This window comes from Sodiomyces alcalophilus (assembly GCF_042370955.1).
Source record: "Sodiomyces alcalophilus JCM 7366 unplaced genomic scaffold ACRALscaffold_1, whole genome shotgun sequence".
NCBI lineage: Eukaryota > Fungi > Ascomycota > Sordariomycetes > Glomerellales > Plectosphaerellaceae > Sodiomyces > Sodiomyces alcalophilus.
The window spans coordinates 4,729,259-4,755,105 of record NW_027263532.1 but is presented as its reverse complement, the minus strand read 5'-3'; the positions used below and the strand labels follow the sequence as shown (position 1 = coordinate 4,755,105).

The 25,847-nt window shown below is 54.0% G+C and overlaps 11 protein-coding genes across 11 annotated transcripts; 3 read left to right on the top strand and 8 right to left on the bottom strand.

The window, feature by feature from the left end:
* Positions 1-1,970: 1,970 nt before the first annotated feature.
* Positions 1,971-2,853, top strand: ACRALDRAFT_2024818 (carbohydrate esterase family 4 protein; the record flags this gene model as incomplete). Its single annotated transcript, XM_071020260.1, has 2 exons — positions 1,971-2,059; positions 2,115-2,853. The coding sequence occupies 2 exons, from the start codon at positions 1,971-1,973 to the stop codon at positions 2,851-2,853; spliced, it is 828 nt and encodes a 275-aa protein (XP_070879958.1).
* Positions 2,854-2,908: 55 nt separating this feature from the next.
* Positions 2,909-4,054, bottom strand: ACRALDRAFT_205201 (uncharacterized protein; the record flags this gene model as incomplete). The annotated part of the gene is made up of 7 exons (XM_071021632.1): positions 2,909-2,967; positions 3,006-3,100; positions 3,134-3,226; positions 3,285-3,558; positions 3,594-3,858; positions 3,893-3,908; positions 3,960-4,054. The coding sequence occupies 7 exons, from the start codon at positions 4,052-4,054 to the stop codon at positions 2,909-2,911; spliced, it is 897 nt and encodes a 298-aa protein (XP_070879957.1).
* A 47-nt stretch (positions 4,055-4,101) lies between these two features.
* ACRALDRAFT_1073423 (uncharacterized protein) lies at positions 4,102-6,033 on the bottom strand (the record flags this gene model as incomplete). The annotated part of the gene is made up of 1 exon (XM_071018098.1): positions 4,102-6,033. The coding sequence occupies one exon, from the start codon at positions 6,031-6,033 to the stop codon at positions 4,102-4,104; it is 1,932 nt and encodes a 643-aa protein (XP_070879956.1).
* Positions 6,034-6,890: 857 nt separating this feature from the next.
* Positions 6,891-7,477, bottom strand: ACRALDRAFT_2088164 (uncharacterized protein; the record flags this gene model as incomplete). Its single annotated transcript, XM_071022509.1, has 2 exons — positions 6,891-7,075; positions 7,162-7,477. Coding segments are annotated over 2 exons (501 nt in total), but the record flags the coding sequence as incomplete, so codon positions are not given.
* Positions 7,478-8,023: 546 nt separating this feature from the next.
* Positions 8,024-9,355, bottom strand: ACRALDRAFT_1045914 (60S ribosomal protein eL34). Its single transcript, XM_071015420.1, has 3 exons — positions 9,100-9,355; positions 8,876-8,999; positions 8,024-8,565 (listed from the first exon to the last, which is right to left on the bottom strand). The coding sequence occupies exons 1-3, from the start codon at positions 9,135-9,137 to the stop codon at positions 8,377-8,379; spliced, it is 351 nt and encodes a 116-aa protein (XP_070879954.1). The 5' UTR covers positions 9,138-9,355; the 3' UTR covers positions 8,024-8,376.
* Positions 9,356-9,733: 378 nt separating this feature from the next.
* Positions 9,734-10,155, bottom strand: ACRALDRAFT_2063677 (uncharacterized protein; the record flags this gene model as incomplete). The annotated part of the gene is made up of 3 exons (XM_071022021.1): positions 9,734-9,915; positions 9,978-10,041; positions 10,093-10,155. Coding segments are annotated over 3 exons (309 nt in total), but the record flags the coding sequence as incomplete, so codon positions are not given.
* Positions 10,156-10,558: 403 nt separating this feature from the next.
* ACRALDRAFT_1059338 (uncharacterized protein) lies at positions 10,559-12,473 on the top strand. Its single transcript, XM_071016017.1, has 3 exons — positions 10,559-10,756; positions 10,827-10,930; positions 11,002-12,473. Exon 3 carries the CDS (start codon positions 11,149-11,151, stop codon positions 11,773-11,775), a length of 627 nt encoding a protein of 208 aa, XP_070879952.1. The 5' UTR covers positions 10,559-10,756; positions 10,827-10,930; positions 11,002-11,148; the 3' UTR covers positions 11,776-12,473.
* Positions 12,474-13,236: 763 nt separating this feature from the next.
* On the bottom strand, positions 13,237-14,080 carry ACRALDRAFT_2056867 (uncharacterized protein). Its single transcript, XM_071021788.1, has one exon. It carries the CDS (start codon positions 13,855-13,857, stop codon positions 13,390-13,392), a length of 468 nt encoding a protein of 155 aa, XP_070879951.1. The 5' UTR covers positions 13,858-14,080; the 3' UTR covers positions 13,237-13,389.
* Positions 14,081-14,253: 173 nt separating this feature from the next.
* ACRALDRAFT_1038120 (uncharacterized protein) lies at positions 14,254-16,665 on the bottom strand. Its single transcript, XM_071015083.1, has 3 exons — positions 16,434-16,665; positions 15,160-16,351; positions 14,254-15,092 (listed from the first exon to the last, which is right to left on the bottom strand). The coding sequence occupies exons 1-3, from the start codon at positions 16,434-16,436 to the stop codon at positions 14,518-14,520; spliced, it is 1,770 nt and encodes a 589-aa protein (XP_070879950.1). The 5' UTR covers positions 16,437-16,665; the 3' UTR covers positions 14,254-14,517.
* Positions 16,666-17,469: 804 nt separating this feature from the next.
* On the bottom strand, positions 17,470-18,722 carry ACRALDRAFT_1059342 (carbohydrate-binding module family 1 protein). The gene has a single exon (XM_071016018.1). It carries the CDS (start codon positions 18,329-18,331, stop codon positions 17,714-17,716), a length of 618 nt encoding a protein of 205 aa, XP_070879949.1. The 5' UTR covers positions 18,332-18,722; the 3' UTR covers positions 17,470-17,713.
* Positions 18,723-23,205: 4,483 nt separating this feature from the next.
* Positions 23,206-24,539, top strand: ACRALDRAFT_1066660 (uncharacterized protein; the record flags this gene model as incomplete). Its single annotated transcript, XM_071017376.1, has 3 exons — positions 23,206-23,558; positions 23,677-24,230; positions 24,280-24,539. 3 exons carry the CDS (start codon positions 23,206-23,208, stop codon positions 24,537-24,539), a joined length of 1,167 nt encoding a protein of 388 aa, XP_070879948.1.
* Between the last annotated feature and the right edge of the window lie 1,308 nt (positions 24,540-25,847).

Sequence of the window (25,847 nt, the reverse complement as noted above, 5' to 3'; positions counted from 1 at the left end):
ACTCCACCTCTTTAGTCGGACCGGGCCACTGGCGGGATTTTCAAGGGGCGGCAATGGACAGGCGGACATGGAGACTGCCGACCTCTGAAGGGGCAGCTCACTGGCTCCAAGTGAGGAGAGGGAGTCTCGGCGGCCACGCAAGCAGCTCATGCTGGATTGGGTCTATTGGACGTAGAACGGGGCTGAAAAAGCGGCGCGGACGCGTGTCCACCAGACTTGAGGTTCATGACAGAGTTGTTGCATCGCGTAAGATGCCAGACTCGTTCTATCTGCTCTGAAGCATACCACGATAATTCAAAGGGGCAAATGTGTAAAGCCTGGCGAATGTTCCTCGGCCGTACACAAGTTCCTGAGGGATCGGGAAAGTGACGCGTAATGGGAGATCTCATGGCTGTCTGTTTGTCATCTCGCTGCGGAGACGCCGTTCAGCTCTCGGCTCCAGTTCCCACAAGAAACAAACGGACGAACTGGCGCCAAAACGGCGAGAGGTGAGTGAGAATGCTTTGGATGAGAAAATACGTCGAGACTTCTGGAAGTACCACCACAAGAAGTAATACAGCTTACAAGTACAACGTACCTATGGGTCCCACTATAGGTAGTCACGTGTAGTTATTACCAAACTTCCCGTGATCTGCCATGAACCCCCCTTTTTCGTCTCCCTCCAAGTCATACCCGACATCGCGAATATGACAAGGCTTTGTCTGTCCCACCACATCGTTATACGCCCGATCGAAATATGACAAAGTCAAGGATTCCCGACAGACGGATACGAGGTTAATCAGCTGGGCTCGTTCTCGTCGATATAAGCCCTCAATGCAGCGTTCCGTCCTCCGTCCATGCAAGGAGGGGAACGCAGAAACGACAAAGCAACCAACATGCTCAGACAACTGACTTGAATCGCAGCCATCAGTCCCGACGGCGGATGATTCAAGGTGGTCGGTCTATTCGTACGAAGTACTTACACAGACTGTCGGTCCAGCTCAATTCAAAGACCCAATTTACCAGCCCACGCTCATCACCTCAGCCGTAGGAACGAACCCTTAGCTCTTATCATAACGTCACTCATGCTCAGGCCTCTACCAGCAATCATCCCCTCGCCGGCCCCCGACTTTTCACACGCACTCCGTCCCTTCCGAGTTGAACCCTCCCTTTGTTCTTAGTACGAACTAAGTACACTTCCCACTGTAAGCTGATCCTGACCCGCAAACCTCGCCGAATCGATCAAGGGACTTGGGAGAACCGGCACGACTAGCTGGCTCCACCGGCAACGCCGTTCCGTCTTATATGTCTACCTCGATGCTTTCGGCGTGTTCCTCGCTCTCTACATTGCGACTGTGTCCAGCGAGCGACATATCTTTGGATACAATCGTCACCGTTACCGGTGGCCGTTCCAAAAACCCGACCCCCCGAATATTTCTACCGGCCGTTAGTGAACCTCGGGGCCTTTCCAGGGGTAAGCCTAGCCCCTCGTCGCTGGGCAAGCATGCTTTGTTCAATGACCTGGAGGTCGCCGACCGTGTCGTTATTGGATGTTATATGGTGTATGCACCTCCTTGCTCCCAATGTTCGCCAAGATCCTCTTCTCGGGCCCAGTCTCGGGGCTTTTTCTTGTAACCTTACACCATCCATATTCGTTCACGATAAGACGTGTGTTACATCGTCTACTGCTTCCCCTGGAACTCGGCCGGTCCATGATCATCTCGTGATAGGGTACTCACGTGGATAATCGGATTGCCGGTATTACTAGGACGCGCCGAGCGAACCCTTGTTCTGGTGTTCCAAGACGTCTCTCCTTTCGAACGGCTCCGTGGTCTTTCCTCTCGCCATATTTCACATATTCAGATCGGTTTCTCAGTTTGCCTGTCCCGTTCCATTTTGATCTGTCTTCTCTTTCTCCACGAGCATCGTCTTTACCTGCTCCTTTCATCCCTGCTCTCGCGGAACACTTGGAACGTAATCTGCTTCCGGCCATGCGCTGCTCGACCGTTTTGAACCTGGCAGCGATCACTGCCGTGGAGGCCGCGGCCGTGACGGACCTTCGATTTCGGAGAGATCCCAAGTGCGTGTGATTCTCCATCCTGGTGCCCCATAGTCTGCCGTCTAACATCCAGCAGCCCGTCGTCTCCGTCATCCCCGTCGCCGTCGCCGTCGCCGTCGCCCATCGACAAACCCACCTACAACGCCCCGCCCCTCGGCCAAGTCATCACCACATGCCAGACCCCAGGCCACGTAGCGCTGACCTACGACGACGGACCATACCACTACACCTCGTCCCTCCTCGACCTCCTCGACGACCTCAACGCAACGGCAACCTTCTTCCTCGTCGGCTCCAACTACGGCCGCCAGATGGAAGACGGCGAGTGGCCCTCGCTCGTCCGCCGCATGCACGCCGCCGGCCACCACCTCGCCTCCCACACCTGGCAGCACCCGGACCTCAACCGCCTCGACTCGCCCGCCCGCGCCTGGCAGATGCGCCGCAACGACGACGCCTTCCGCAACATCCTCGGCTTCGCCCCGCGCTACATGCGCCCTCCCTTCTTGTCGTGCGACGCCCCGTGCGTGGCCGACCTGGCCGCCCTGGGCTACTACGTCGTCGACACCGACCTCGACACGCTGGACTGGAAGTACAACACCCCTGACACGGTCCATGTCAGCAAGGGCATCTTCGACGACCTCCTCGGGTGGGAACCGAAGGAGGCCGGCCGCATCGTCCTCGCCCACGACACCCAGAGCACCACTGTCCATACGCTCACCAAGCACATGGTCACAACGCTGCGGGACAGGGGTTTCGAAGCTGTAACCGTGGGCGAGTGTCTTGGCGATCCAAGAGAGAACTGGTACTCGTATCAGTAGGGCTTCTTTTTTGTACTTTTCCTTTTGTTTCCTTTTTTCCTTGTTTTTATATTTCTCATTTCCTGTCCGGGACTGCACTTTGATGGTTTATGGGGTACGACTGGTACGACTTGGCTTTCACATGATAACAGCCTCGAGAAATTAGGGACAACCTGGATGAGAGGGAGAAAGCACATGGGCCCCATCAGACTGACTCGTTGTTCGGTAGATGTAGCATATATCAATTCTCTTATCCGTCCGATGCTTCCTACTCATCCACCATCCTTACGAGAAAGGTGACGTCCCCTTCATTTCTACGTCCTTTCGACGACCCGCCAGACCGCGACTGTCAACCTTGATTGCCCTTTTCCCTCTCTCGACGCTCCTTCTCTCTCTGCTCAGCCCGCCAGTACAGCGGTCCCCAGGCCCCCTTATAATAATAATCCCTGTACAGTGGTCCCTGGAACGGAACCCTTCGCTTGACCTTTGTCGTCTCGTCTTTTTTCTCGTCCTGGGCTTGTCCCTGCTGCAGAGGCTGGGCTTCGGTCTGCGGTTCGGCCGTCGCCATCTTGGTATCCGGCTCGTCTACCCGATCGACAGGGGAGCTGGTGTAGGTGCGGGGGGACTGGTATCCGGCCGTGGGTGAGGCAGAGCTCGGCGCAGCGGTAGCCGTGGAAGCCCGCTTATATGCCTGGAGGACGTGGCTCGCCCCTGCGTTACCACCGCCTGGGCAGGACTTGATTATCTTTGTTGCGCGGTACATCGGTATGCGATGACGTGAGAAGAAAGGAAGAAGAGCTCTGCCGTCAGGCTTGTTTGTCTATATTGCAAGAAGGCAATGTGCTTGTTCGGGGAATTGTACCTGCGGATGGGCAGACGGCTTCTTTTCAAGTGGTGTAGTGGTGGCAATGTCGGTGATGGTTGGGTGCTGGTTGGGTGCAGCAAGACTGGGAGACATTCAGGTGAAAAGGTGGGAAATCTGGCATATATTGGGAACGGGGACAGGGTCGAATGGGTTGGGACTCGCTGCAAACCAAGGGCAGTCACAAAAGCAAGCCACAGTGGTGCTGGCTGTCCTCATCTCGGCAGCAATAGGTTCTGGCAAAGGAAAGCCTCCTACACATCACAGTACAGGCTTTTGTGGCAAGGGAAGGACGACCCATCGAGATGAAAGCTTCTTTTGGTCAAACACAGCAAGCCACCAGGACCAGACCATACCCATACCTTACATACCCATGACGAACCGATAACGCCCCATAAACCCAATCTTCATTCCCCGTCCTTGGCCTTAGACAAGCCCGAGTATCGTACAAAGAGCCGGTCTAGGAAATGCGAGTGCCGAATCCCATTAGGCCGGGCCGCCGCAAACGCATCAATGGCCTCCTGAACATCGAACCCGCACCGCTCTACCAAGTAGCACACGAGGAAATACCCGGTCCGGTTGAAGCCATAATGACAGTGCACGCCAATGACCTCTTTCTTCTCATCGTCGACCGGTTCCCCTTCTACCCCGCCCACTCCATCGTCGGTGGAAGGGGACTTTAGCTTCTCGATGCGGATACGGTCGACAAGTTGAATGAACGAATCGACCTCGCCATCCCTCGGTGGGATTTTCGACACCGTAGCAAACTTGTGATAAGAAATGCCGCCCTTCTCCATCGTACGTGGGTCGTACACCGGCTGGTCATGGCTGATATCGATGACGGTCCTGATGACATTTCCCCATTTCTCGACGAGTGCCGCAGGGCCGTGCACCTCGTCCGTCTCGCGGAGGGTCTTCATGGCTCGGAAGACCGGTGCACCCGGCCGGCCAATGGGTGCCGAGACGGGGGTTACTTTTTTCCATTTCTCGAAATTCTTGACGTCCCACTTTCCCTCGCCAGCGAGGTATTGTAGTTGCCAGCCAAGAGAGAGGCGGCCCGTGACGTTGCTCTGCAGAAAGTCCGAAATGAGACCACTAAGGGTGCGAACCGTCGCCGGCATGTAGAGCAGCGCATGATTTGCCGGAGAGGGCATGACGACGGCTCTGAATGTCCCGGTCGGGTGACGAGGTTGAGGCGGGACGCTTGTCGGGGTTTCGTGTGGAGTGGACGGGTCACCTTGGGTGTCCCCTTGGTTCACAGTGGCCCGTTCCCTCGTGAAATCTTCCTCGGCAATGTCCTCTATCCGCCGTGGGAGATGGTCCGAGGGTGCAATCGAGACGTTGACCGGCGCTGCCGAGTCGGGTAAGGTCCCGCTCTCGCCGGCAGGTACCGCTGGAGGCGACCGCTTGGAAATATACCCTTCAATCCTTGTGACCTCGTTGGGAGACGTAATATGGTCGTCCTCGCCTGCAATCAGGAATACCGGCATGTTGAGACCCGCCCACACTTCTTCCTCGCACATGCCGCCTTTGGCGATGCCGTCCTCAAAGGTCGGCAAGACACCCCATGCCACGCGACGCCAGGCGGGGGTGCGACTCTGATTGTTGAAGCGATCCTGCATCTTGCGCAGCTGCAAACCACCTCCCTCCCCAACAAAACGATTGACGCTCGCGCTATAGGGACCGCCCCAACGGTCCCATAACCGCCAGAGGTTGAACAGCCATCCCGGAATCCAAAGAAGGTACCTGAAGAGGGTGACTTTCTCTTCAGGTAACGGGCCAGAAGGACATATGCCAACCAGGCCAACGACGTGGTCAGAAAGGGACGTCCTTCCGGGGGCAGCGTGACTTGCGAGACGCGCACAGAAGGCACTGCCAAGGCTGTGGCCTATAAGAACCACGGTCCCCTCAACATCCTTCTGTCGATATTCCTCGATGATAACCTCGAGCAGCTCGACGAGGGACTCGAAGGAGTAGGCCTCCCAAGCAGGGGGGTCGAGCTTGGATCGACCACAGCCCGGCAGGTCGATGGCGAGGCAGGAGGACAGATGGACCAGGCTCGTGAGAAGAGGGTAAAACTGGGCGACAGATCCTCCCAACCCGTGGATGAAGACGAGAAGTGGAAGGGACGGGTCGGGGAGCTGATCGGCCCGTTGATGTCGTCGGTAGAAAACCCGGACCCCGGAATAGGTGTGGCGAGACGTGCGATACGACTTGATTTCCGAGTGCTCCCGCAGAAGCTTCGGATCGGTGGCATCCGGGTCGTGGGGAGACCAGTACGGGCCATCAATCCATCCCGCGACCTCTTCTGGAGTGCCAGAACTGGCTGGCTGGGCCATCCTGTAAGATGATACTCGGGAGAAATAGAAGCACTAATATGTTTTTCTTGATGGACTCCTGTATTGATTGATTACTTCAATAGGAGGATTGGTTCCAGAATCTCAAAACAACGAAATGTAGTGAAATAAATGAAGAACCCACTCATTTGAGAGTGTAATCGCAGAAGTAACCACAGGCTCGCTGACTGCTCGTCGCTTGCGAAAGAACAACCGGCAGTGACGATGGAACCTTCAAGCTATTCGTACTGAGTATGTATGAAGATTCAATGTGAGGAATCGGATAGGAGGGGTTCGTGTTCCGCCTTGTCCTACCTGGTCCTACAGGCCGCCGGATCACTACCATATGTTCCGACTTGGCCTCCTTACCCCGTTATGTTGCGCCCGGGCATACGCCCAGGCTTCTTGAACGAGTCAAGACAGGGTAGCTTCCACTCGTTAGGGTGCCAATTGACCTGCGTGCAGCAGGACAAAAGGGATGGGATGGTCGAAGAACGTGCTTGGGAAAGTTGGTTGTAATGGTGAGATTTCTCGTCCGTCGCTCTCTCCCCCGTCTGATAGACCGAGTGAGATGACTCAGCCTTGGCATTTCCCAGTTCAACCAACCAGCCTACATCATTACCCCACTTGTAGTCTTTGGCGTATTCTGATTGGATCGAACTCTCGGTGAAAGTTTAGCCAATAGAGAACACGCAGGTTACCACACCGATATCCTGATTATCACCGACCAGTCCAGTCCGTCTCTCCACTGATAATAATACAGGTATGTCTGTTGCGATATCTGACAACACGCTTCTTAGCATTAGACAGGAGAACATACGAATGTGTTATCATTTCTCGACAACTCCCTTCCCGTCCACCCATCCAACGGGTATCAATGCTGCCGCGACTTCCCCAACACCTCTCTCCGTAGCCAGTAGATTAAACTGCGACGCAGCGTTATGCGTGTCTAAGATTTCCACCCGCAACCCAAGCGTGCCAATGTGTCGTCTGGTCTCCGGACTCAGAGGGCGAATCGTGGGACCCGTGCCAATAACAAGTAAATCTGCGATGGCGATTGCCTCTCCATTAGCTGACTGTCTCCGTATTCGTACCCGTAAAGAGACATGGGAAGGATATGTAAAAACGCACCAGGTCTCGGCCACACCAGCCCCAGCACGGAAAACGCCTCCGGAGGGATATCCAACTGCCCGCGCTCGTTGTATAGCCGTAGCTTGTTGCTCGTATCGGATGTCTCCGAGTCCTCTTTGGCAACCCATGGTCGCCAGGCGAAAGCCTCGCCGCCCACGAGTAAGGCTCCGTCGCCGCCGAGAATGGACAATCCGCTGTTCAGGAGGAATCCGCCTGGCAGGGTGGCTTCGATGTTGGTCGAGGGTATGGGCGTCGAGCCGAGGACGTCGAGTTCCGAGATGTCGGTGGGCTTTCTCGGTTCCGACTTCGAGGGAGGCTGCTGTTTCCTTCGTTTCAAAGCGACAGAAGAATGAAAATCCCGTTGAGCGGGCAATGACCGGACCAATGATTCGGAGGCTGCTTGCGGCTGAATACTGCTAAGCGGACGCGTATATGATGTAAACGCGGATGGGGGAGTTCGTGGCAGGCGAAGGACGCGCAAGGCGCGCATTGAGGTGGAAAAATGCATGGTTCCGCCAGACTGTTGTACTGTCTGTTACCGTTGGTTGCCAAGGATAGACCAATGGTTCATTATTCGTTTGAGCCTGGACAATCAGACTGGCGTTGTTCGTGGACGGGGTGAGAGACGCAGATTTTAGCTGTTGACACTAGAATCAATTGGGGTTGTTGATATGCTGCACGTCATGATTACAAAGGTACCTGCCTGTCTGGACGCAAAAAGAATCTCCGTGATAGCACCTAGGTAATGCCGAGTAAAAATACCGGCAGCATCGACCTCCAAACCAATGTGCACAGCTTCATCGCCACGAATACAAAATTACAACGCACGAGACAATTTTCACAATGAAAGGATAGAGGCATGTAGGATCACGAGAAACGTTAGAAATCAAACCCCAAGTCACAGCTTACACAAACGCAAATCATAGCACATGACGTGTCAGACGGAAAACCCGTAATTCATTCCTGTATCAAGCCTGCCCCCAGATGGCAGGAGACCGCCCGTACCTTCTCCGCCGGCCGGTATGCGCGTCCTTCGCAGCATCATGCAGTCCCATATTTTGCCCTATTGAACACCGAAGCGCAATGAACCAACTCCCCCAGCCATCCTATTGCCGGGACGTGTTGTTTGTGTGTGAGTGAGAGATGAATTTTGATTGACCGTAAATCTGACGTGGCGAGAGAAGACAAAAGACGTGACAAGTAGTATTGTTTTGCTTATTTCTTCTTCTCGGCCTGGCCAGCCTCCTTGAGCACCTTCTTCACAATCTTCTGCTCCTCGATCAGGAAAGCCCGGACAACCCGGTCCCGAACGCAGTTGCCGCACCTCGAGCCGCCGTACGCACGCTGGACGGTCTTCTTGGGCTTGGAGATCTGGGAGTACTCGCGGGGGCGGAGGGCAGGGATCTGTTGAGGAATGGTCAGCACCGAATATGTGAATCCGAAGACGTCGCGACCGCCTAAAATGTCTCCTCCTCTTCTGTTGGGCGTGGGGGTTTCTCGAGTCTTTCCGAATGCGTGCGAATCCGACATGGCGAGGGTTCTTCTCGGCTCGAGCTCCATGATTTGAGGCAAATCGACGCAGCCGCCCGTAGTCGATATTCTTGCCATGAACCAATCCAGCGATCCAGACCGAAAGTCCATCGCACACGCCCCAAACCCCCCTCATCCTCCTTCGCATCGGCGGATTTCACGTCGGAATCGGAGTACAACTTACGCCAGGCAGCTTGGTACCGCAGTCACCGCACTTGGGGGCAGTGCCGGGCTTCTTGATGTGAAGGATACGGTGGGCGCCGCCGGGGGTCTTGATGATGCGGGTGCGGTTTGAGGTGGTGTTGTAGCTGGGAAGGGACAAGAAAGCGTCAGTCGGTGCAGATTTCCGGGCGACGCAATTCCGAACAAGACAAATTCGTCCTCGGAGAGCACAGGAGAGAGACTCACCCGTTACGACGGCGATAGGTAACGCGCTGGCCCGCCATTTTGCTGATGTTAGTCGACGTCGTCGTGGGAGTTACTGAAGTTTCGTTGCGGGCGACGACACAATTTTGAAAATTAGGTGTGGGTGGTGGAAAAGGTCGCTTGACCACAAACGGTGGGGCCAATGGGAGCGAAAGTTGTGGGGCGGTCCCTGGGGCTGGTTGGTCGAGTACGTGGCGGTTGAGCCTTGGTACTGTGGCGGTGCACGTCTATTCGTAAGACGCTGGTACCAAGCAAGAGAGGGGTAAAAGCATACAACGTAACTTGGCTACCTACCGAAAGACCAGTAAAGCATTGCACCTCGGAGCAGAATCATACAACTACAGCTAAACCACCAACCTTGAGTCTAAATTCGCATTCAAGCAGCTAGGCATAGAAAGTGCTCTCAGCTCTGACACGGATGGCCCATTGTCCAACGGACGATATCACGCCCTTGCAACCCAATCGTCGGACTGTCATCATTGCCTCCTGAAATAGGACTAAATATAACACACCATTACTCCATGCCATGCAGAACCCTTTGAAATGACCCATATCCTAAACGCCACCCTCGCTGCCGGAATAATATAACGATGCATCATGGTGAACTCTTTAGTGTCATCCAATCAGGGTGATCCGTCGCCCTCCACGGTTTGATTCCCCCAGGCTCCTCTTTTCGGCGCTGAGCAGCGTGCTCAAGGATCTGTCTCGACTTTTCATTTCTCTTCAACTCTGTGAATTCCTGTACTTCCTGGTAGCTGGCGGCAACGGAGTCGGAAAAGGAATGGAAGAGGGCCTCGGCTGAGAGATGCACAGTTAGCAATGGAGGTCGACAAGTGGGTGGCATTACCCTCGGTACGTACGAGTTGGCTGCTTCTCCGTCAACGGTTGAAGCATACGGGGAATGGTCGTCCTAAGGTCGCGCAGCTTTGATTTGTCAGCACAAGACCAGCCAAGTACGCAGATTCCTGGACATACCTTGATGTGTAACAGCTTGAGATGCTCCATTGCATCCTGGAGACGCTCCTCGTCCCAGGTGTCCGAGGTAGACTCCTTGGTGCTGTTTGCGGCGGCGGTGTCGCTAGCCATAGTGCGTGCTGTCGCTCGGTGATTAAAGCGGTTGAAGCCGTTCGTTGTCGTCGTGGACTCTATTGCTGAGAATCGGGAAGTGAGTGCCCGGGACGGGGGCTGCGAGTTGAGCTGGCGACCAAATCGTGGCCCCAAGAATCAATGGAGAACGCGTACGGAGAAGTTGTGACGCTTGCTATCGACGTCGAATGACGACTGTCCATGCCCGTCCTGTGGAGACAAGTATTACTAAGCATTTTCCGGATGTGTCATGTGAGTATTTATACCTAATCACGTGAGATATTTACCAGTACCGTTATCATCCGTCATCAGTGCGAGCCATCAAGTACATACCCGGTCAACTACGATCAACTACAACAATTTCAAAGGCTTCCTCCTTCATATTATCAGCAAAAAGTCTCAAAAACACGAATCATAAGAAGTTTGATTTTCTTACGGAATTTCTCGCGTCACCCCCTCGATCCGACGTTGTGAATGTTCGTAAACCGCCAACTCCCTCTTGTTGATAATCCGACAAGGCACGCTAATTTGGACGGAGACCAATTCCCCGCCGGTACGTGCACCCACCAAGCCAGGCGCCTTCCTAAGATCTGTAAGCAGGAATTACTGATAACCTTGTGTAGACCGTGCGGATTGGAATTCTCTGACTCCAACCTCTCCCATTCCACCCACTGTTCTCAACTCGGGCGTCAGTACAGTATCGCCACAGTTCAACAGCATCACAACGGTAGGCGCGCGCTCCACTCTATAGATTATCGGATTATTGATCCTAACTTTCTTTTCCGACCATTCCTTTAGAATCAAAGCGACGTATCATCCTGTTCCCACGCACCAGGGCGCACATACAACATCCATCGTACCACCACCTCCACCACCACCACCACCACCACCCCTCTTTCCCCAAGTCACCCCGACAATACCGCCAAGCTGGATTCCTCAGTAGCAATGCCCAACTCCCCCCCTCCAGCGCTGCTGCCGCCGCCGGAGGGTATATTCCGCAACTTTGACGACCTCCTCGGTTCGGTGCAGCGCATCGCCAAGGACCAGGGCTACGGCGTGGTCAAGCTGCGGGCGTCCAACTACCGCGACGGCAAGCCCACGCGCTACGACCTCGTCTGCGACCGCGGGGGCGTTAAGTACTCCAGCACGGCCAAGAAGCGCAACCCGTCGACGCGCAAGGTCGACTGCCCCTGGCGTGCCAAGGCAGTCTGCGAAGTGCAGCTGGGCAACCAGTGGCGCTTCGCCGTGCAAGAGTCGCGCCACAACCACGAGCCCCGGATCGCGACAGCCCCGCCGGGGCAGGAGAACACGCCGCTCGCCCAGAGCATGCGCAGCTTCACCAACAAGATCGACCGGCTCTCCCACGACATGGCGCAGGGGTTCATCCGCATTGAGCAGGCCCTGGACAACATCAACAAGCGGCTCGAGAACCTGGAGAACCGCACCGGCGCGTACGAGCCGCGGTTCCAGAACATGGAGTCGCGTCTGCAGGGCGTCGAGGCCCGTGGCAGCGGTATGGAGCTGCCCATGGACGACGTCGACGCGCGACTTTTGCAGAGCGGCGTGATGTAGGATGACGGCCGCAGCGGAAATGTCGACGCGCCTTCTCTGGGGAACGCGTCATCAGTCGCGCGGTTGCTTTCGACGGGGATGCAAGGCCCGTCTGACGGAACCCAGCTTGTTTACCCAACGCAGCCATCGGCCCATGAACCCAACCCTGCAGAAGGATAATTGCGGTCGGATCGGCCGAGGATAGAGTGGAAATGGAAATTGGGAACGTTCTTTACTTGATGACAAGGAGGGAAGTGGCAGGCCCAAGGACACTTGGCCTGACGGGAAGTTGTACTGCGAAAGGAAAGGAGGGGGGTTTGGGTTTGTCTCTTTTGCTCCGATTCTCGTTGGTGTCATTTTGCTCACGATGATTCCCATTGGCGTCACATACTTGAGCAGGGTTCGGAATGGCGTTTAGGTGTGATTTTTCCCTCGGCCCTTTCTACTTTCCCTTTCACCTTTTCCATCGCGGCCAGCCAGCATTAATGGCAGACTTGGGAAACGCGCCTGTATAATCCGCTCAAAACGGATAACTATTTCTTCTCTTCTCTCCACTTGGAGGCACTTGGGTTGACTGTTTTTTTCGGTGGGATGGCATCTCGGCTGGGTCTGTAAGTAATCGGACTTTCCTTCGCTTTTCTTTCAGAAAGGCGGAACACACATAACGCGTTACAGCCTAGGCCGTAAGATAATCAGAGGCCAAGTTCATCGACGGGTACATATCTCGCTTGCCAACTGATACGTGAATTTGTATGTTTTGGGTTTTGACGCTGGCTGTATTGACACTACAAAGGTACGATGTTGTAATTTCCTCGACGCGTCGTGACGCGTGCCTGGCGCCCGGAGGGGTTTCCACTCCGTATGGATCGTCGTCGCATCCAACGACTTACACGACACAGTACTGGCGATGACCCTTCGCACGTCCGTAGTCGCACACTGTGATCCTCCCGAACAAGAGGTTCCACTGATACCCATATCGATCCAAGCATTAGGCGGCGTAGCATAGACGAAACATGATACGTACCCCATGACGTTGTTTTAGTTTGGTGTTTATCTTGACAGCACCACGTTCCAGCTGAAGAAGAAAAGGCCGACGCAACTTGTCTTGGAATCACCACCTACATATCATTGCCAAAGTAGATGCGATCCACGGATGCTTCTTTTGTCCCGATCCTATTCATTCTTTCGTAACTCCACAATTGTCCCTGCTTTGAAATAATTAAAGTAAAAAGAAAAGGAAACACAGGAGCCCCTTCACAACACTGATGCGTTAGGAAGCGTAGACTGTCTTTCATCAACACAAGCGACTGGCGAATGGGGAGACGCCTTGTACGAGCTGCACCCTTTACTGCGCCCCTGTTCCAGGAACGGTGGGCGGCAACCCTCCCCGGCCGTCAAATCTGCAGTGGCCTGGACAGGTTGGACTAGGTGGCGAATTGGAAATGCGCGGTTTTACTCGCAGGAAAACAGCCATTAAACATCCGTAAATGGAAACATAAATTGACACCAATCCATCACAACCTACAGTGATGTGGTGAAATTCTCAGATACTAGTAGTGACATGATTCGTAGAGGTCCAGCCCCATCACATGTCCGTCCGTCCCAACGCCCAAGTTCCAATGTCTCTTGAAATGATCACCAAACCCACTCTGCTCCCGTGCCCGTCGTCAAACTCCTCATTTCCACCCTCTCCTTCCCGAACTTCACCTCGCCCCTGGACGCCCGTTCCGCAAAGATAGGTCTCAACTCCACAACCATATCCGCGTCGTCAAAGACGATGGGACTACTACTCCCCTCGGACCCCTCGTCTGCTTTGCTTCCCGCGGTAGCAGGAGAGGCAGGGTGGGAAATAGGACCGGAGACCGAACTGAATGACATTCTGCCCTCTCTTTGTTCGTGGGCGCCCGCGTGCGGACTTTGTGACGGACTTGGCCCGGTACGGTCTGACGGTTCTGTGGTGGGTGACGATGGTGGTGATGTGTCCTGAGCATGGGTTGTGTGGAGAGGTCTCCTTTGCGGGGTGAGGCTCGAGGAGGCTAGGGTTCGGGTGGTTGGGGCTGAGGCGGATGCCATCACGAGGACGGAACTTCGTATGGCCTTCATTCTGGTATTGGACTGGGGCGAAAGCTTATCAGTGTCTCGGAAGATAATACTGTAATGTTGTGAATGTCGTGGTAGTTTGTTTCGACCTGGTATGGAATGGCGGTGTGAGATGCGGGAACGAAGCGACGTCAAGAATCGTTCGAGTTCAATTGGCCTTGCAAAGACTGGATAATGTATGGTGAGAAGAAAAACGTACGCCTGAACTATTCAAAATCCAGTGTAGATGCATTTATTACTATTTATTGACGTCCCTTGTCAAAGCCGGGCTTTTGAGTCACAGCAGACGAAGCAAGGTCTCCTGGTCGGCCTGGTATCAGTCTGACTCATCCGTGTTGATCATGGACGAGATCCGCCACCACCAGGAAAAGAGCATGTGAAGTTTATGAAGATATATATCACGAATCAAAAAGGCGAAGGAAGCGCTCTTATTTGTCTGTATGATATGTCAGACCAACTGGACACGTGGTTAGGATTACTCGATGTAGTCGTCCTAGGAGAGCAGAGCCATGCAGGAGACACACGATATAGCATTCGAAGCAAAAATAGTGGCCAACGACCATCAAACACAGGAAAGCTAAGGTACATAGATTAAGAGTTTATGAAAGGGTAAAGAACACGTCCGCGATGCTGCATGTATGAAGTTGGTAATCCCACGCTCAATCACCACTGTTGGTCCCATCGGCGCTGCTTGAGCTCCGTCCAGTGGTCCGAATGCTCCATCGACACCGCAGCGGGGCCAGCAAGATCTTCATCCAGCAAGCGGTCCGCCCCGAGATGCTTGTTTCTATCCGTCTTGGCCTTGAGTTCTTTCGTGATGGCATCCACGTCGACGTCGAGCCACTCGTGCAGGAAATTGCCCACGTCCGTGTTCTCCACGTTGCCGCGAATCTTGTCGGCGTCTCGTCCGCCCGAGCTGTAAATGTTCACGTCCAACGCCGAATGTCCGTGGGTGCTCCACCCGACACGCGCCCGGACGCTGACCATATACGCAAAGATGTAGGTCGCGTCGGAAGGCGAGTCGGCCAGTGCTTCCAGTTCCTCATCCCGGGCATTCGTGATTCCGAGGCCTTCCTTCACCAGGTTCTTGTTGATCCACTTCTTGAGGTCTTCCTTGCTTTGGGACGACGCTTTGCCCACGTGCTTCTCCAGCTTATAGGACAGGTATTCGGCCGAGGAATTGGCCTGGGCGAGCACTCTGGGAAACCAGTCGTACACCGGCGAACGGCCAGGCTCCTCTGGAAAAAAGAATGACGGTCAGTTGCGGTTCAATAGTAGAAATCTTGGGGAGATGCAAAAACTCACCATACGCCGTGGAGAGGCCACCCGTCTCGTGGTCGCTCGTGGCCACCAGGATGGTCTCGGTATTGCTCTTCTCGATAAAGTCCAGCACAATCTTGAAGGCCTTGTCATACTCGAGCACCTCATGAACCTGCGCCGCCGGGTCGTTGATGTGGCCCGCATGGTCGATCCGGCTGCCCTCGATCATGAGGAAGAATCCTTCATCGCTGTCCTCCGTCGCTTTCTCGAGGGCACGCAGAGCTGTCGTGGCCATTTCGGACAGACTGGGGTAAACGTGGTTCATGTGGCGGCGGTCAATCTCAAACGGATAATTGTCATCAGCGAAGAGGCCCAGGAAGGGGAGTTTGACGTTCTGGCCTCCGTCCAGCGCATCGAAACCCTTCCTGTCGCTGGCGTAGGTCCAGTTGAAGTGCTTCTGCGCCATGCTGACCACGTCCGTGTCGTCCAGGCGGCAGCTGTCGTCGGTGCCGTTCGGTAGGAAATGGCACCGTCCGCCGCCGAGCATGAGGTCCACGACCCGGCCGAGGGGCCCGTCGCCAATCTGCTGCAGAGCAATGTCGTCGTTCATGGACCGAGTCAGAACATGACTGGAGAAGCATGCCGGAGTCGCGTCGGTGATATCGGTGGTGACGACGAGACCCGTCTTGTAACCAGCCCTCTTGGCGGCCTCGAGGACCGTGCCGCACGGCTCGTAGTCCGGCGTGACAGAAATCGCACTGTTGTAGCTCTTCTTCCCGCACGAGAAGGCCGTGGCCCCGGCAGCGCTATCGGTGACGAGCGAGTTGGACGATCGCGTGCGGCTAGTGCCCCAGAAATTCTTGTCCAGCGTGAGTGTATCATCATGCGGGAGGTCGTAGATGTGCTGCCTGAAGCTTCGGGTTAACGAGAGCGAAGCGGGGCCCATTCCATCCGAAACCATAAAGACGAGATTACGCTTCCCGGGGGGGGACGGCTTGGGGCGTGTTTGCTGATTATGCTGGCTCCAGACGGCGAGAACGATAACGCCGGCAGTGGCCAAGAGGGCCCAGGTAAACAGGAGGATCTGCCGTAGTCGGAAGGGCCCTGGCGGCGGGGATGGGTCGGTATCGTAGCCTGTCTCTTCGGCCCCATCATTTACAGGGTTGCTCGGGTCGCGGCGGGTGTCCTCGGTGAGGAGGGGAATCCGATCGGACGGCGGAGGGGAAGGGGAAGGTGGCTGAGAATGGGGATGGGAGCCCCATCGCTTGTTAGTTCTTGAAACGTAGCGAAGACATAGGTGAAGAACCATTGGGACTTACCATGGTGATAGAGGCCCCCCTTCCATACAGGTGCAAACTTCCAGGCGTCGATGTGTGTACCGGGGAAGAGTAAATATCACGGTGGCCACAAAGGAGAGAGAGGCAAGGAAAACAGAAGAGGAAAGGAGACGGAACGCAGACGTGGTCAGGACGGAGTGTCTCGTAGTAATGAACTGGCGGGCTGCTACCTTGCCGTTACCTCGTGCGCAATTGTTTGCCCGTGATTGATGCGCTGAAACTTAAAGGGAGGAGAAAGCAACGGGAAGACATCCCAAGGCGCTAACTCCATTGCGTCACAGTCCAGTCACAGTGCTGTCTCGGATCTCTCAGCCACGATAATTAGTGGCGCAAGGAAATGCAATACCCAAGCCACATTGTACACCAGCGTCGTGGGGCAGCTCTGAAACGCGATTGTACGCCTACTCCACCAACATCTGCCAATCGTCATCTTACCTATGGCTATCCAGAACACTGCACGATTTCGGCTCGGCATCGGGATGGAACCAGACACCGCATGACGGCTCATGCCTTTGTAACCAGCTACCACGTTACATGCGACTTTTGAAGGGAAAGATCTAGTTGAAGTCCATTTCCGAGAAGTTGGTGTTGCCATGAAATGGTCCTTTCTTTCCACGGGTTCGAAGTTTGCTGGGCCTCTGGAGTGGGCGACTGGCAGCCGGCTTTAATCGAGCTGGGCCACTAAGGAGCGTCATACATATCATGGGAAATCCGGGTCAATCGCATTTGCGTGAATACAATGTCGCTGGCCAGTGGGTTACCTACTCGAAGACAAATGACACTAAGCCGAGACTCTTTCACAGCTACCTATCATAAGGCTCCTGCGCCGAGGAGGATGGGAACTGGACATGGTGCTCGGGGAAACGCGAACTAGGTAATTGACCATGTGGCATTTCTTAACCCACGACAATGGGTATTTTGACCAGTCGAAGGCACTACAATGTTCTCGGAGAACAAGAAGGTCAAGCATACAAACGTCCTCAAGACTGCAGAGCTTAACAAGGCACCTAAATTTCGCGGAATTGTGAAAGGAGTGAATATTGCGATCTCAACCTGGAATGCTACCTAAGGTAAGGCATTGAGAAAATAAGTCCCACTCAAGTTCAATTGCAATCAACGTTCCATCCCCATCCATTGTGGCCAGTTTGGTGAGAGCCCTGGGGCCTGCTCAGCAAGGCTCATGTGCCAGGCCGTTTTCCACCATCGTATAGTTCAATCCAGTACTGTTATTGGATTGTCGTGAAAGGAGGTCCGTTCACAGTTTACTGAGGCAGGATGGGAGCCTGAGTGGGATGGGGGCACCCGGGAGGGAAAGGGGCCTCGGGATCCTCGGGATCCTCGGGAAGCTCAGGTTCCTGAGGCGGTTCCTCAGGGGGCTGCTGAGGAGGCTGCTGGGGAGGTTCCTGAGGAGGCTGCTGAGGGGGTTCCTGAGGAGGCTGCTGAGGGGGTTCCTGAGGAGGCTGCTCGGGGGGTTGCTGGGGAGGCTGCTGGGGTGGCTGCTGAGGGGGCTCCTGAGGAGGCTGCTCAGGGGGCTGCTGAGGAGGCTGGCCCTCGTCATCGGGCAGGCACTGGTGATAGTACTCGTTGATGACCACACAAGTTCCCTCAGCGCACTCAGTCGCACCATCGTGCTCGATGCCGCCGCACTGCTCGTAAAGCTGGGCTTGTCCCGGGTTGCCAGGGTTGCCAGGGTCGACGGGGTCCTCGGGGTCAGGGACATCGGTGGTCGGAATCGGAGGCAACGGAAGCGTGGGCTCGGGAATGCCCGGCAGAGACTCGGAGGGCTCGACCTGCCGGCGGTTCCAGCCGACGGCCCGGCCTTGGATCCCCGTCGACGCGGCCAAGGCAGTGATAAGAAGCGTGGCCTTGAAGTTGCTCATTGTGACTAACGGTGACGAAAACTTGGGAATTGATAAGAGAGAAATGATAGGATTCTGTAAAGTCGTTGGAAATCCGGTTCCAAAGTTGCAAGAAACCTGAAAGAAAGGCAAGACTTGGTTGATATGTTATCAGTAAAGGGAAGGTAAGCTTGGTGAGGCTGGTGTGATGAAGAATAAGATGAAGTGACTCTGGGGCCGAGGACCAGGCCTTTTATAGACGTTTGGGCAGCCATGGAGTTGAATGACGAAGGTAAGGGGATGTATGAGGTCCCAGTGAGTGCCAGGGCGGACAGGCTGTCTGAGTCGACAGCCATCTCCGTGCACGACTCCTCACAGTTGACGCCCACGGACTCGGTGAATGCGACGCAAGGGCCAGTATCTGCCGTGTTCCAATTATGATCATCCTGGAAAATATATGACGGGGGGAAAGATCGACTCGAGATGAGACGGACTCAAGATTGAAAGCGCTGACCTCCAGTCAGTGCTTGCGTAACGACAATATACGAAGCCTTTGAATTGACTATTGCCCCCGGGAGGAGGCGACTGAGGATTCATGATGTGACGGGACACGCATGCGCAAGACTGCCCATCAAAATCTCGGCCTGCAACCACCGAGCTATCGAATTGGGTAGAGAGTTGCAAAAGAACCAAACGTTGAGAGTGCCAGCAAAGTATACAATTGGTCTTGTCGACGCGACCTAGAATATCATGAAAGATCTCAGAATGTTGACAATCTCTATCTGCAACAGGCCCTGTCCGAGAACCGCTCCCGACGGAGGAAGGATATGCAGTGTTGTTTCAATTGACTGTTCGACCTTGAAATCCGCTGGCCACGATTCGAGAGAAACTTCATATGCCATCCATGGTTGGTAAAGACAGTCTTAGGGATGTGGTTGTCAAAGTAGGCTGGCTATAGCTGGTTCCCATGGCCACGTAAGGGGTGGGTCGTCAAAGTCGATCGGCAGCTTGTCCTGTAACATGGTCGTGATGTCAGTCACCAACTGCCGGCTTGGTTGCATTCCTGGGGTCATAGAGTTGAACCAGCCACTTAAAGAAAGCTAGAAAAGGAGCTTCGACTGAGAGATCTGATCTTAGACCATGTCGCATGTACGAATATAGGTAGCGTTGAGCATAAAAGACGGTCGTTGGGACCTGTCACAAGGACCTCCACAATACCCCTGAGGGGTCGAATCCCCTCGACACGCAGTAACATGTGACGATCAAGGAGCCTTCGAATGACGCGGCGTGGTTGGTGCACGGTAGTAGTAAGAAGACCGGCTCTTAGACAAGGTCAGAGTTGAATACCTCACATCGTCGTCCCGCCGCCGATCACATTCCCTGACCTGTAGATCTGTTCCTGACTGGTCCAATTGAGTCGACGCGTCCGACTGAACTCCGCAGACCGGCCGAGAAACTCTCTGGTCAATCGTTCTCTGGGCCTGAAACGGCATCCACACCAGCGTCAGAGAGATTCTGGGTCAAGTCGCGAGATCTACGCAGCCGGACGACGATCGAATGCGCGAACCGCTTCGCAACAGCCGGCATAATTTACCCGCATAATATGCCTTGGGAAGACAGATGATCAATCAAGATTGGGGAACAAGAAGAAGTCGCCCATACAGGGAAAGTCCGGCATGAAATCCAACTGTAAGCCCAAAAGGATTTGACTAAAGGATCATCGGAGGGATCAGGTGCCAGCAACTTCTCAACGACATCAGAGTGCTGTGCAAGACAAATGTCGCCAAGGTCCCAGCCATGCCGTTGTTATGGAAACACGGGACCTTGGGGAGCCCACTCGCCAATTGCAGTGAAGGACTCTTGGCCACTGCAGCCGGAGTTTGCTCCGTCTCCGGAGTACAGCGTATCAAGAGGGTCACCGTGTGTGAGGATGTGAGGCAGACATCGGGGGCCAGAAATTCCCAGGCTGAGTGACGTCAAGCTTCTCGACAAGAAGCACGATATCTTCGGCCATTCTTCGGACTTGCATGCGCCGATAGTGCAGCTTCTCGGGATCTGAGTCTTTCAATTGCTTATGGTTGTTCAGTTCGATACGCCGCAATAGAAGTCTGGTTGAGAGATAAGCAAGCCTCAGGTTCGAGGCTCCAGGGATGTCGAGGTGAGTTCCTCGGATGATGATCTTTCGGACCTCTCCTGTTAGGCCAGATTCCACACAAACCGTCCATCGGGACACCGCTGGGAGGAGAAACGAGCATCATACTGCCAGTATGCAGGGGATGGGCGTGGAGACACGAGAGAAGGACGGGTGAAATGCGATCTCGGGCACGGAGGTATTGATTTCGGAAGGAGGTTTCGCCGAGAAGAGGGAAGCAGATGTTCGTCTTGGCCATGTATCTACTCAAGCATCCAGCCATCAGCCAACACTATCCCCCAGAAAGCTAAGAGATGAGGGGACGGATTCGGCGGGATGCGCTATGCGCTCACACATCGACCACTCGATCAGTACAGGATTCGACAAGTTTCTCGATGGCCTGCAAATGCAGAGACGGCGGAGAGGGGTTCATGGTCATGTCATGGGGTCGCCTCATAACCTTGGTGAACATGACGGCCCCTTGTCCCGCCGCAAGCGCTGGATACCGTGGACAGATAATCAGCAAGAACATGGCTGTCGCTCGTGAGAGCCGGGCCGACGATATGAGGGCTATCGTCATCTTCTTGCCGATCGAGCGAGATTTCCATGCCATGAACCTGCGGCCCCTGGGCTAAGGTGGCAGTGGGAGGTTGGCTGCTGGAGCTCAGGGGGTTGTTCCCAAGGGCCAGCTCGTTCGTTCGGCCTGTCGGGGCGGGCGTCACGTATGACTGTCGGGCGGACCGGCCTTGCCCTTCCGAGGGGTCCCTTTGTGTCGTTGATTAGGTTATGGTCTAGGAGAGAAATCGCAATCGGTTCCATGAACCTGGCACATCAGGCAGGACGGTAATCGTGCCGCGACCACGCATCCTCGACCACGCATGACTTCCGCCGCCTACAGGCGATGAAAGCAGGTCGGGAATGCGACCGATGCGGACGTTGCTCGACCATTTCGCCTGGAAAATAACCAGATACTAGACACTCCGGACATGTCCAAAATCTGAGCGATGCCAGCCATGCATCGGCATCCATAGATCGGAGATGTAGGATGATAAACCAGTCGCGAGGGCTCGTCTCCGCGGGGAAGGTTCCCCGCGGTACACTACTCCATACTTCGTACCAATCTCACTGCTGACTAATATAAACATTCAATTCATTTGTATGTTCGTACCTATGTACCAACGCCCCCCCTTTTTTCTTGTATTTTACCCCTTAATTTTCCAGACTTTCTCAGACTCCTCTTCGCTACTTCGATCCGCAGGTAATTACTATACAGCGAATTCGCGATCTTCCACCAGTTCTGGGAGGCAATCAGGTGTCAGCATGCGATGCCGGCTCGTTGGATTGGTGCCCTTGTGCCATTCGATCTCTGCCACTAGGTTTCAACGCTCACGGTCCCTGAGATACTGAGTGATTCTCTCGAGACATCGTCGCATCTCGCTGGCAAAGTCGCCAGCCATACTTATTTACATTGACCTTAATATCGGGACGGTCTGTAAATGTCAGGACATCTCGGACGAGATACGACCGTCTAAAACTCTGTCGACATATTACCTCAAGCCCTCGTGCACTGTACTAGCGTCGGCCAGGGCCCAGGGGTATTACTTGATAAATCTAATATCCTCAACAAGATACTGTTGCTTGCTTCCTGCTTCCACGGTCAACTTGTATCTATCTTCCTGTGTGGTAGCGGAGCGTGTCTATGAAGACCCGAACCAAGACCTTAAGACAAGAATGCGCAACCCTTTATTTGACTCTTCAAAAATGAGCAAGATACGTGGTTGACGGTGGATAGATGGCATTATATGAGAAGATGGAGATATAATCCAGATATATATCTCTCACACTTCCCTATGCTGTTACTTTGTCCTTCACTATTGACACTTTTCATATGTCCGTGACGCGGCTATTTACCGACTCCTTTGGATCTTACAATAAAGCAACGCCAGCCCAGCAGCTTTATCTTCAAGCATCCCAGATACCAGTAAAAAGACGAGCTTGAGGCCAAACAACTCACTGGGCTACGCCTGTCTTCAGGGCATAACAAGATACCCAGGTACATGAATACATACATATGCAGGTAAGTTGCCCACTTCCCTTGTAAGCCTCTAGTCTGATACAAGGTTTGTCGTTTTCTCATTAATAATAAGTACTCAGGGCAGACCATAAGATAAGTTTATATTCCTACCACCTTATACCCAGGGCCTCTTACTCTTTATGCCTTCTAAGAGACCTTCCGTTTTCATGTTTATTCTACTGATTAATTAGCTCCGGGGCTGTTCTTTGTCTATACTTCAAGTTCACACAAAACTTAGATAACCAGAAGTGATACCTGGTAATGATATTGGTTGGTAGTGGCTACCTAGTGAATCTTTGCTTGTTAAGTTTCTTGCTTTGGCTATGGCAGGAGGTTCTGGCCTCTTTCCTTCCACTTACCTTGAGCTTACCTTACGCACACTGCCCACCCTATCTGGCAGGTGCGTAGGAAAACCACAAGTTAAGGCAGGTGCCTGGATGCCGCAAACTTTTTGCACCTTTGCCTATTTATCTTGTGCCCTAGCTAGGCTCGGTTCACCTTTTGCTTTCCCACAAACCCGCGCCTTATAAACGCGTTGGTGCATCTCTGTTAGCACTCAAATCTCTTCTGCCCGGAGATCATACTATTTCCTAGGCATCTGGCTTAAGAGACACTTGCTGGCCTCTGGGTCTCTTATCTATCAAGGAGATCATCTCAATTTCATTGGAAAGCTTCTTTTGAGTCAGTTCTTACTAGATAACAGCTATCCAGATGGCGCCAAGCTATGAACTTCCCGTCACGCGCCTGCAAGGACGGAAGGGCAAGGGCCGACTAAGCTACTATGAGCCGTCTGTTGACGATTCAGACACGGAGAAGTCGCGTCCTACTACAAAGGCCAGCTCTCGACGGCCTAAGCGACGAAAGACGGCTCACGCATCTGCGAATGGATCCATTTCCATGACAGACAAGGCCGGAACTCCGTCCAAGGGTCCCAGCCTCGATGTCGCTGATGTCTGGGCCCTAGTCTTCGAGATCCTTTACCGCCAGAAGGACACCAACACGTTGGCTATTTCTGCCCGTATCAACCGCAACATTGGCACCTTCGCGGTTCGACTCCTATACAGGTTAGTGTCACTTCAGATCTTCCCCCATGGCCATCTAAAGCTCTTTCCAATCTGTTCAGCCCACTTGTTTTCCCTCAAAGACCACCAGCACTAACAGTGGATGTCTCGCGTTCTTTAGAGACTTGAACATGAAATCGACCTGGACCAACTTGTCCCGAGCGAAGCGGGCGTTGGCCATCCTACGCTCCGTTAGTGGAACTGCCATGTATCAGTATTCCCTATTCGCTCGCTTCGTGTCCGTTGAAGACATGACGTGCGCCTTCATTCTCAAACTAGCTGATCCCGATGAGTTCGTCCGGACGATCCTACGAGTCGACATACTGCCCAAGGCGAATGAATTGCGCTTGGATCATGAACCGGGCATGCTCGCCGTGGCCATTAGCAGCTTCATTCAGCACCACGTCAAGTATTTCCCCGCCGTTCGTCATCTTTCGACCGCGTCCTGGAACCTTATTATCCCTCTGCCTCTGGTTTTCAAGGGCCTTCAGGAGCTTACGATCCCAGCGTTCCATGTCAGTGGTTACCTGGGCCGTCTGGTGCGCGACGGATGCCCCCAGCTCCATGCGGTCTGCATCACCCTGCCTCCCAGCGCCAGCACCCTTTCTTTCGCCAGGGTGACTACAGACGAGGAATCTCGCTCATGCTGTGGTGCTCGAATCGGCGGCTTCGTCAGTGAGCTCCGTCCGAATTCATTGAAGCACTTAGACCTCAGGTTCTTCAGCCCTCCCGTTCTGCAGGAGGGGCTCCGCCGGGATTATTCAGAGAGCGGACTATCAATGGTTGACGGTCAAGAGATTTTCAGATCGCTCCGGCGGCACAAGCTCGAGTCTCTACGTCTCGTCCGAACGCATGAACTGGCCTATTTGCAGCTGGCTTCGTATACCGAGGCGTTTGATTCGCTCCAAGACCTCGACATTGCGTTTCCCGACCATTCCTGGGGCAATCCCGAATCCGCCCTTGTTCACCCAGCAAGCACCGTGATGATGGCTCGCTGGCTGAGAAACTGCAAGAATCTTCGCCGCATCAAATGGATCTCCTACGATGAAAAGACGGCCAGGGCTGGCTTTAGTCTCACGTCCGGCAGCGGGACCTGGACTAATCTCCTCTCCGAAGTGTTCCGCGATCCCCAGCCGTTCAACCAACTTTGCGAGCTCCAGTTGAAGCTTCGCCACGGGAAAAATATGGCATACCACGCTATTGGGAACATCGGACATCAATTGAAATCCCTTCACGTAACTGTCGACCCGTCGCTGGTGCCTGCTCCCCGAGGCCGTATAAAAGAGCTCAGGCTGGAAGCGTCCAGGTGCCTTGCGCAAGCTGTCCAACATCTCAGGGGGCTCCAGCATCTGCACATAGATGACGGCAACTTTCATCTTCCTGACAAGACCTTCTCCTGGTGCAGGCCCTGGGCATTTCCTACGGAATCATTTTATACTGGAGTGCCACTCCTTCTTACGCCCATCCCACCCGTTCGCCCTCTGAGAACGATGACGATTACATGCGCCAGTACCCCGCTCAATGTTGGGTTCTGGAAATGGGCATCTCACTTTCCCCTCATCGAGGAGCTACGTATCCGTGGGCCCATCGCAATCACGCCCCAGGACGTCGATTTGTATATCAAACACGCACTGCGGTGCTGCGACACGGAGAGGAACTTCTTGGTCATGCAATCCGGATTCATCCTTCATTCATCGAGGATCGGATCCACTTGAGGCGACCTGATCTAGGAGGTCGCGTGACAGTATTCCCAGGAGGGTTGTCAATTCACGGGCATCAACCATGCTTTCGTGCATTCTTTGTCTGGTTCACGAGTATCCGAGTTTCTGGGCCGAGTCGATTACAGCAAACGCACCAGTGGGCCTGTAGCTTAGGGCTTGGAATTGCTAGACGGAGGGAGAGGCATGGAACATGGTCAGTAGGATGAAACCAAAACAATTAGTCTTGACACATATCGAGGCCCTTGATGAGTTGCGTTCAGTGCTGTAGTTTGAGTAAAAATGTTGGCTTCCGAGCATGCTAAGCTCCGAACGCGAACGACACGAGCTGTCATCGTTTGCTATGCTCGTCGGTGGCCGTGGCTATCTTGCGATAGAGGAATCTAGTAGGAGCGTGCACGGTAGCGTAGGCTTTCGTAGTATTCGCTCATCGTGGTCTCAATGGAGAGTGTATGAATATCGGGGAACAGAGTTCTTCAACGTTTCAACCCCTTATATTTCATCGATTGTCGTTGTCGTTTTCTTTACATTAGGTAAGATAGCTTACCATTTTTGGTGGGGCTCTGAAAGCAGT

Bases quoted from the DNA above. Each gene is read 5' to 3' on its own strand.
- ACRALDRAFT_1038120 (XM_071015083.1), bottom strand. The intron at 15,093-15,159 runs GTGAGTTTTTGC...TCTTTTTTCCAG, and splicing joins TGGCCTCTCCACGGCGTATG to AGGAGCCTGGCCGTTCGCCG.
- ACRALDRAFT_1045914 (XM_071015420.1), bottom strand. From the start codon at position 9,137: ATGGCGGGCCAGCGCGTTACCTATCGCCGTCGTAACGG. The intron at 9,000-9,099 runs GTGAGTCTCTCT...GTCCCTTCCCAG, and splicing joins ACCTATCGCCGTCGTAACGG to CTACAACACCACCTCAAACC. The intron at 8,566-8,875 runs GTAAGTTGTACT...ATTCCTCAACAG, and splicing joins GCGGTACCAAGCTGCCTGGC to ATCCCTGCCCTCCGCCCCCG.
- ACRALDRAFT_2056867 (XM_071021788.1), bottom strand. From the start codon at position 13,857: ATGAAGGCCATACGAAGTTCCGTCCTCGTGATGGCATCCGCCTCAGCC.
- ACRALDRAFT_1059342 (XM_071016018.1), bottom strand. From the start codon at position 18,331: ATGAGCAACTTCAAGGCCACGCTTCTTATCACTGCCTTGGCCGCGTCG.
- ACRALDRAFT_1059338 (XM_071016017.1), top strand. From the start codon at position 11,149: ATGCCCAACTCCCCCCCTCCAGCGCTGCTGCCGCCGCCGGAGGGTATA.